The following is a 10,207-nucleotide window of genomic DNA, read 5'->3' on the forward strand; positions in this document are numbered from 1 at the left end:
ACAGAGAGTCCCATACAGGATAAATCCAAGGAGAAACATGCCAAGACACATATTAATCAAACTATCAAAAATTAAATACAAAGAAAACATATTAAAAGCAGCAAGGGAAAAACAACAAATAACACACAAGGGAATCCCCATAAGGTTAACGTCTGATCTTTCAGCAGAAACTCTGCAAGCCAGAAGGGAGTGGCAGGACATATTTAAAGTGATGAAAGAGAAAAACCTACAACCAAGATTACGCTGCCCAGCAAGAATCTCATTCAGATTTCATGGAGAAATTAAAACTTTACAGACAAGCAAAAACTGAGAGAGTTCAGCACCACCAAACCAGCTTTACAACAAATGCTAAAGGAACTTCTCTAGGCAAGAAACACAAGAGAAGGAAAAGACCTACAAGAACAAACCCGAAACAATTAAGTAAATGGTAATAGGAACATACATATCGATAATTACATTAAATGTAAATGGATTAAATGCTCCCACCAAAAGACACAGACTGGCTGAATGGATACAAAAACAAGACCCATATATATGCTGTCTACAAGAGACCCACTTCAGACCTAGGGACACATACAGACTGAAAGTGAGGGGATGGAAAAAGATATTCCATGCAAATGGAAATCAAAAGAAAGCTGGAGTAGCAATAATCATATTAGATAAAATAGACTTTAAAATAAAGAACATTACAAGAGACAAGGAAGGACACTACATAAAGATCAAGGGATCGATCCATGAAGAAGATATAACAATTGTAAATATTTATGCACCCAACATAGGAGCACCTCAATACATAAGGCAAATACTAACAGCCATAAAAGAAGAAATCAACAGCAACACAATCATAGTAGGGGACTTCAACACCCCACTTTCACCAATGGACAGATCATCCAAAATGAAAATAAATAAGGAAACACAAGCTTTAAATGATACATTACACAAGATGGACTTAATTGATATTTATAGGACATTCCATCCAAAAACAACAGAATACACATTTTTCTCAAGTGCTCATGGAACATTCTCCAGGATAGATCATATATTGGGTCACAAATCTAGCCTTGGCAAATTTAAGAAAATTGAAATCATATCAAGTATCTTTTCTGACCACAACGCTATGAGACTAGATATCAATTACAGGAAAAGATCTATAAAAAATACAAACACATGGAGGCTAAACTTTTTTTTGCGGTACGCAGCCCTCTCACTGTTGTGGCCTCTCCCGTTGAGGAGCACAGGCTCCGGATGCGCAGGCTCAGCGGCCATGGCTCACGGTCCTAGCCGCTCCGCGGCATGTGGGATCTTCCCAGACCAGGGCACGAACCCGTGTCCCCTGCAACGGCAGGCGGACTCTCAACCACTGCGCCACCAGGGAAGCCCCAATCCTATGTATTTTATTTCATAAATTTGAAAACGTTATTCTAACGTCCAGCAGTTTTGGGCCCTCAACTTCTATCTTAGTTCTTGGCACACGGTAGTTGTTCGATAAATAAATGAATAAATAAAACAACAGGGGCACAAGTCTGAAGAGATAAGTTGGGGCCACATTCCTGACTTAGCAATTAGAAAATGTATAAGTATGTTTTATTTATGTGTTATCTAGTTTCAGAAAAAAATTTAAGGCAGTTTATTAGAATAGATAGCATACGACAAGGTAGATTAAGTTACCTAGGAACTAGGCAAGGAAAGAGTAAAGCTGAGTCAGGAATGAGGCTGAAAAATGAGGTTACAGAAAGTGTAAAGATTTGGTTCTAGCAGGCAACACAAAAAGGAAAACCTGAATAATTGTATAATTCACATTGCCTTTAAGAAAATCAAAAAATTGGTTAAGAGAAGCCATAACAGTAATTTCTCCTGAAGATTTTATCAAAGAAGAGCCAAAGTTTGCTTTCTTACCATGATTCACTGGAAGTGATGTACTCCAGATGCAAGCTAGACCCATGGGCAGTAAGTTGGATCTCAATCAAAGACTGAGCAAGAGCTCCACAGAAACAAGGAAGAGGGCTTATTTTGAAGCAGATGCCAGTTAGGTAAGCAGTGGGAGTCCAGATGGGCCTCTGGAGACTAGACAAAATGAGGACCAAGGAGAAGACAGTGACACAAGAGGCAGAAACACTGCCGTGGAAGAGGAAGGGACAGGTGCAGAAAAGGCGACCTGAGGCAGGCCCCTTGAACAAGTGCCCAGTGGTAATCGAAGAAGAGCAGTCAGCTCGGAACTGGGATGGGAAGGATACAATCATGCTGTGCACTCAGAGGACTGGTGACCCAGTGTGTGTTTTCTACTTTGGAATATTTTAAGTGCCGATTCACAACTCTACAAAAAGGAGAATTGGGACAAGGAAGGGGCAGATGTTCAGAGGAGTTATTTCACCATTCAGCTGTCCTAGGAAACTTCAGGTGGGAGATGTGCACTTAAAATGAGAGTTGGCAACCAGCTGGGGGTCTTTATTTATCCAGATGATCCCTCTGTCTCATCACCCAAGACTCATTCAGCACTGCAGTGGGGAGCCAGGTGTGTGCTATCATGAGGTCCTGGCTTCTTCGCCAAAACCCCTTCCCTTTTAACCTGGGCCTTGACAACTCCCTCCTTCCTAAGCATGAAGGGCTCCAACTCTGTGAGCCACTCTTTTCTTGTTCCTGCTTCACCGTGAATGGAGAGGGGCAGCACATGCCATGAGTGAAGACCCTTAGAGACTCTCCTAACTCAGGGGTAGCCTACCATGCTCGCTAGAGACAAACATGAAAATCCAGAGACCAGTATACATTTATTGGTCTAACCCTATAGAGCTAAACAGAAGGTTACATAAATTAATCCTAATTTTGAAAACTAAATAACTCAACTTTACACTTTCATGCATTCACATTAAAATTGAAAAGGAGAGACAGAATAGAGAAAAAGTATCTTACTTTGGGATTCAAGTCAAAGAAAGTGTAGTATTTAAATCGTAACAGCAGCTGCTCATCCTCCTGGATGCCTTGTTCCATAAGGGAACGTGAGGAGTCTAGCCAACTAGAAAACAACAGGATGAGTTTTAAAGGTCAATCAGTTTTACACACATAATTATAGTATTATATAATGTGTTTATATATACATATACATGTATATCTAAATGTATACATGTGTATATATACACCCTTGAACAAAGTCCGGGTAAGTAATATAACCAAAACTCAGTAAGGTAGATGACTTGATAATAGCTTATATCTCCATTTTATCATACAGCTTTCCAAGTGCTTTTTTGTATGTATATATTTTCTCACTGACACTTTAAAGTAACCAACTGAAGGAGCCAGGGCAGTTCTTCTTCTTATTTATTTTTTTTTTGAGTTAATTTTTTTACAATTTGATTTTATTTATTTTGGCTGCGCCAGGTCTTAGTTGCGGCACATGGGATCTTTAGTGGTGGCGTGTGGACTCAGTTGCGGCACCCGGGATCTTTAGTTGTGGCATGCGGGCTCTTAGTTGCAGCATGCGGGCTCTTAGTTGCAGCATGCGGGATCTAGTTCCCTGACCAGGGATCGAACCCGGGCCCCCTGCATTGGGAGCGCAGAGTCTCACCCACTGGACCACCAGGGAAGTCCCCCAGGGCAGTTATTTTCTCAGTTTTACGGATGAGGAAAATGAGCCTCAGCAACATTAAGTGATATGTTCAAGGTCACATGCCTCGTGGTGGAGCCAGAATGAGAATCTGCGCTTGCTGACTGTTGCATGTACTTGTGCTGCATGTATTTGTTGACTGCTGACCACTTCTACACCAGGTGGTCCAACCCAGAACTGGCTCTATCTTACAGAAAGTTCTACGTAGAACTTTCTGTAACGATGGAAATATTCTATATTGCCCTGCCCAATTGAGTAGCCGCTAGCCACGTGTGGCTACTGAAGGTTTAAATGTGGCTAGTGCCACATTTTAATTTTAATTATATTCAAACATAAATGTAAATGTCCATATGCGGCTAGTGACTCCTGTACTTGGTAGCACAATCTAGAGTTTGAAAGATAAGTACTGGCAATGGTGAGGGGTGTTGAAAAGTTAACAATAAAACAAGGTGGGAATGAGGGGCATCCAATGCCACTGAAGGAAAATGGCTTGAACGTCTATCAAGTATTTTATATATGTTTATATATATTGATTATATATACTTATATATGTAATATTCTATTACATATTATATATTCCCTTTTGGGAGAATAAGAATAACCAAGATGCAGTCTCCAACCTAAAGGAATTGACAGTCCTGTGGGGTAACCAAGCCTCATACTAAAGGAACAAGGTAACACTGGAGCCAAAGAACAGGACTCAAGGGAAGTGACTGATCTTGAATGGTGACATCTGAGGAGACTGTATGTGGCTGGGCTTTAAAGGACAAACAGGGACGGGCTGGTAGAGGAGGAGGGAAGGAGAGGGTTCTGGAGCAGGGGAAAAGCTGGAGGTGAGGCAGTGACAGAAGAGTGAGCATGCACGTGGGGGGATGGGGTGCATGACAGCACAGCAGGACGGACAGATGGACATCTTCGGGGCCAGATCTCACAGGGAGTGGAATGCTGTTAACAAACTTGACTTGACTTGGTGGACAACAGGGAGTGAAATAGATGGTGGTTTGAGAAATAAATTGTGTTTTCTGAGACCACTTCAAACAAAAGCTGAAGGACTCACTTGTTGGATCGCAGAATGGAGGCATGCTCTACGAAAGACAGTGAAGCCACCTTGGGTCTCCCCTGCTGCTCCATGAGGACCAACCCACTTATAAGCTGTTCTACATTCCATAAAATACACTTTGCACACATGTACGGGCAAAGAATTAGTATTCACATATTGTAAACCGTTGAATTAACCCAGTGCATAAATATTGTCACACTTTAAATGTATTGAAATGATGAAAGGCTGCATTTTTCCCTTTTGTTGCTAAAATCAGCACTGACTTTTGTGAATAGTATACAATCCCTAGGCATGCTAACTTAAAAATGAAACACCCCCCTCCCCCATCCCTGCAGCATCTCTCTTACCATATCAACATCAGTTCACAGAGAAGCAAAACGAAGTCATGTCCTTACCCTGCGTTAAGCTTGGCTTTGTCAACCAGAGACCGAGGCTGGTACATGTCAGCAAGAGCTTCTGGTGACTGAGGGGGCTGGCTGAATGCGAGGATACTGCAGTTTTGTTCAGTCAAAGGGCTGTCACTGAACCAAGTCATTGTGGATGACACTGGCGTTCCATTGATGGGGTCATATGTGGGGGTCATGGTTCTACTGTATAAGCCAGGACTTACTGCAAAGCAAAGGAGAGTATGAACTAGGATATGAGATTTGGGGTAGGAATCTTTAGAAAAATAATTACCAATATTGCTTGTACTAAAATGGATTTTGAACTTAAATCTGTTATCACTTAAAATAATCAGATAAGTCATGAGTGATGGGGAGCAAAGTTAAACACAGGTAAAACTCCTGTCTGAATATTTAGCTCCTGGGAAGCTTGGGAACTCATAGGCTGTAAAAACTTCCAAAATCAACCCAGACAGATGTGGGACTATCTCCTTCTCAATAATTCAAAATTCTCCTATTTCAGTAGTGAGTTCTGGCACTATTAGAAAACTGGAGCTCTCGCAGAATGCATGCATGCACTATATTTTTTGGCAAATCCCCTAAACAAATCACAGTATTTACAATTTTAAGAACCCAGCTAGTTGATGGTTTATAAATCATCTGACTCTAATTTGTATAAGGAAAGCGTAAATAATCCTTTTCATTCTTTGCATTGGAATATACAATGCAAGAAACCCTCAGAGTTGCAAGCAAGCTAGAGATTAATTCTTATATATAGGCATATCTTATTGTATTGTGCTTTGCAGATACTGGTTTTTTGTGTTTTTAGAAATTGAAGGTTTGTGGCAACTGTGTGTTGAGCAAGTCTATTGGCGCCATTTTTCCAATGGCATTTGCTTACTTCGTGTCTCTGTGTCACATTTTGGTAATCCTCCTAATATTTTAAACTTTTCCATTATTATTATATTTGTCATGGGGATCAGTGATCAGTGATCTTTGATGTTACTGCTATGACTTGATGAAGGCTCAGATGATGTTAGCATTTTTAGAAATAAAGTATTTTTTAATTAAGATATGTACATTTTTTTAAAGACCTAATGCTATTACACACTTAATAGTAACAGTAGAGTGTAAACTTTTATATGAGCTGGGAAACAAAATAATTCGTGTGACTTGCTTTATTGCTGTGGTCTGCAATATCTCTGATGTACGACTGTAAAAATAAAAGGATGATGCCGTTACAGAATTTTTACTGCCCCTCCTGTTACACGCCCAATGCAAAATTTAAATTGAGTTCAGGAAAGAGTCATATGAAGGTAGGATCAGGAAGAGAAGTATATCTGAGTCATCTAACAAATTTCCTTTATCCCACAAATTCATGGCCAATTCTACTAAAGTTTTACATTCATCAGTGACCTAATACATACAATTAAAATAATGAGCCATACAACATACCTTGTCAAAAAATTTCTGTTAGTTCTAAAATTAGTTGGATATTCTATCCTCATCACTGGAATCCTCAATTTTAGTCCTTCTTTGTTTGGGGGAGAGAAGAAAGGTGAGCAGAGGGGAGGAGAGTTCTTGGGACATAAGAATTTAAGAAATTCTTGGATTTAATAATGAATTAAAACAACAAAACACCTATCATAAATCTTACCTGGTGGACCTGAATTTGTTGGAGAACACTCCAGGCTTAAAATATCTTCAATTATGGGCTCCTTATTATTTTTTTCTTTTCTTTTCTTCTTTTTAAAATATTCACCAGAAGGCTTTAACAAGGAAACTTCTTCTGCTCTTCTAATATCTAAAAAATAAAAAAAATATAAAAAAGAAAGAAGAAATGCAAAAAGTAAAAAGAAAATTCCTTCTAAGACTCAGAGTCATGTTGGGCATCTGAAACCATTTCTCAGGAAATTCCTGAGAAATAAATGGAACTAAATCACATTCCTTTTGAAGAAACTGAAGTGACTCCCAAAATGGGTGTGTGTGGGTGTCAGATAGTGGAGGGAGATTCAGTCTAGGAAAATTTCTAGTTTGTTTTTTAATCTACTGTGAAAATATTTCAAACATATCCAAAGTGAAGTGAATAGTATAGTGGCTCCTTCCTGTGCTCGTCACTCTGCTTAAACTGCTCTCAGCATTTTGCTATGCTTGTGTCATCAATTTACTATGTTTTCCCCTCCCTCCTTGCTTCTTTCCTTCCTCCCTCCCGTCCTTCCTTTCCTGTTTTTAGGTTTTTAAGCAACAACAAAAGACCCCACCTTTTTTCTTTATGGACCAGCGGTCTTCAGAGCCTTTCTCTGCCCAACAGCTACTTTCATCCCCGAGGCAGACATGGTAGGTGCCCTGCCCACCCCTTGGCCATCACCATTTCAGTGCACTCTGACCCCCTTCCAATGGCAGCTAGGATGTGTCTCTCTACCCAAGGGCTTGCTCTGGATGCCAGAGTCCACACTGCTCAGATACAGATGCAACAGGCCACATGAGTTCAGAGAATTAACGCTCCACAAGAACAGCCCTCGATGACTCAATGACTGATGAGAATGGTGTATTAACACCCCAGCTCCCTTGCCCTTGGGTGGCACAGCTCCAAGACATGTCCATACTGCCTCCCAGAGGTCCCCAGTTGCCCACAGTGTGACTTGATCAGTGATACTTGCTCATTAGTGGCCTTCTCTTCCCAGTCTCAGTTTCCCACTCCCAGCCAGTGTTTTCTGGCATCACCTTCCAAATAAATAATATTTGTACTTGAATTCTTATCTCAGATCAGCTTCTGGAGTACTCAAACTAAGAAGATAGTCCCCATTTTCCTCCATTAATCAAATATACTTATAACTGCCATTACCAATCAGAACTGATAACTTTATAAACACACTGGGATGCTAGGATCCTAGGTAAAAGCCAAGGAATGTGGATGTTAGAGTTTCTGGGCAGCTTTCCTTGAGGTAAATGCACTGATTCCATAGGTCCTCCTATCTCTTAGTTCAAACACTGCTTGGTGCTGAGGCTGAGGCTGGCAATTGAGCTCGATTCCCTCCCAGTAACCAAGCCTGACTGTCAGGTTGCAACACACACCTGTGACCATTCCAAATGCATAATTTATACACAAAACCCGGAGATGAATCAAAATTTCCAGTGGAAGCTTTACAAACAAAACAAAACAAAACAAAACAAAACAAAACAAAACACCGATATCTCCAAGCCCAAGATTTGTGTCTTGTCTTTTCTTCGAGGGAAAAAATCATCCTATTGCTAAATTTGATTTAGTTTCAATTCGTCACATATAAAAAGTGATTATTAGGGAATTCTCTGGTGGTCCAGTGGTTAGGACTCGGCCCTTTCACTGCTGTGGCCCGCGTTCAATCTCTGGTTGGGGAACTGAGATCCCACAAGCCATGTGGCATGGTCAAAAACAAAAAAGTTTATTAGAAATGCCAAGTTGAACCCTTTAGAACTACCATGAAGGTGTAATCTGGAAAAGAAAAGAATGTATGAATGTTTCTGTTTACTTCAAAACTTCAAGTTTTCAGCCCCAGCTACAATGTGTGCTTCCAGTCCACTGTGGTGTGTGAAATGTAGAATTTTTTTTACTTATATACTCTGTTTTCAAATTTTCATTAGAATATTACTGAAAGCAAGGTGCCCTGTGCTTGTCACTTGCTCACCATACATCAGGGACAATTCTGGAACTTATGTTTTGTAATGGAAGCTTCCATTCATTTGCTCAGTCAACAACCAGTTACTGGAGTTGAGGAAGATGGCGGAAGAGTAAGACACAGAGATCACCTTCCTCCCCACAGATACATCAGAAATACATCTACACGTGGAACTGCTCCTATAGAACACCAACTGAACACTGGCAGAAGACCTCAGACCTCCCCCAAAGCAAGAAACTCCCCATGTACCTAGGTAGGGCAAAAGAAAAAAGAAATAACAGAGACAAAACAGGGACGGGACCTGGACCAGTGGAAGCGAGCTGTGGAGGAAAGGTTTCCACACAATAGAAGCCCCTTCGCGGGCGGAGACTGTGGGTGGCAGAGGGGGAAGCTTCAGAGCCTCGGAGGAGAGCGCAGTAACAGGGGTGTGGATGGCAAAGCAGAGAGATCCCCGCACAGGAGCAGTGCCGACCAGCACTCACCAGCCCGAGAGGCTTGTCTGCTCACCCGCCAGGAAGGGCGGGTGCTGGGAGCTGAGGCTCGGGATTCGCTCGGATCGCAGGGAGAGGACTGGTGTTGGTGGCGTGAACACAGCCTGAAGGGGTTAGTGCACCACGGCTAGCCGGGAGGGAGTCCGGAAAAAAGTCTGGACCTGCTGAATGGGCAAGAGACTTTTTCTTGCCTCTTTGTTTCCTGGTGCGCGAGGAGAGGGGATTAACAGCGCCGCTTAAAGGATCTCCAGAGAAGGGCACAAGACGTGGCTAACAGCGCAGACCCCAGAGACAGGCATGAGACACTAAGGCTGCTGCTGCCACCACCAAGAAGCCTGTGTGCGAGCACAGGTCACTCTCCAAACCTCCCCTCCCAGGAGCCTGTGCAGCCCGCCACTGCCAGGATCCCGTGATCCAGGGACAACTTCCCCGGGAGAACGCATGGTGCGCCTCAGGTTGGTGCAATGTCACGCCGGTCTCTGCCGCTGCAGGCTCACCCCGCATATGTACCCCTGCCTCCCCCCGGCCTGAGTGAGCCAGCGCCCCCGAATCAGCTGCTCCTTTAACCCCGTCCTGTCTGAGCAGAAGAACAGACGCCCTCAGGCGACCTACACGCAGAGGTGGGGCCAAATCCAAAGCTGATCCCTGGGAGCTGTGCGAACGAAGAAGAGAAAGGGAAATCTCTCCCAGCAGCCTCAGGAGCAGCGGATTAAATCTCCACAATCAACCTGTTGTACCCTGCATCTGTGGAATACCTGAAGAGACAACAAATCATCCCAAATTGAGGTGGACTTTGAGAGCAAGATATATTATTTTTTCCCCTATTCCTCTTTTTTTGAGTGTGTATGTGTATGCTTCTGTGTGAGATTTTGTCTGTAAAGCTTTGCTTTCACCATTTGTCCTAGGGTTAGGTCAGTCCGTTTTTTTGTTTTTACTTAAAAAATTTTTATTCTTAATAATTATTGTTTATTTTAATAACTTTATTTTATTTTATCTTACTTTATTTTATTTTATCTTCT

General features: G+C 42.0%; 1 protein-coding gene across 3 annotated transcripts in view; it reads right to left on the minus strand.

Annotated features, from left to right (window-relative positions):
- Positions 1-10,207, minus strand: part of FERMT1 (FERM domain containing kindlin 1) — a 61,604-nt gene that overhangs the window by 37,298 nt on the left and 14,099 nt on the right. For all 3 annotated transcript variants that reach the window (XM_024123587.3, XM_024123586.3, XM_055090357.1), the window contains 3 exons: positions 6,699-6,845; positions 5,054-5,267; positions 2,908-3,010 (listed from right to left, as the gene is read on the minus strand). In XM_024123587.3, coding sequence (XP_023979355.1) covers positions 2,908-3,010; positions 5,054-5,267; positions 6,699-6,845 — 464 coding nt within the window. The remainder of the gene's footprint in view (positions 1-2,907; positions 3,011-5,053; positions 5,268-6,698; positions 6,846-10,207) is intronic.

The sequence above is a fragment of the Physeter macrocephalus genome, chromosome 14 (assembly GCF_002837175.3).
Source record: "Physeter macrocephalus isolate SW-GA chromosome 14, ASM283717v5, whole genome shotgun sequence".
NCBI lineage: Eukaryota > Metazoa > Chordata > Mammalia > Artiodactyla > Physeteridae > Physeter > Physeter macrocephalus.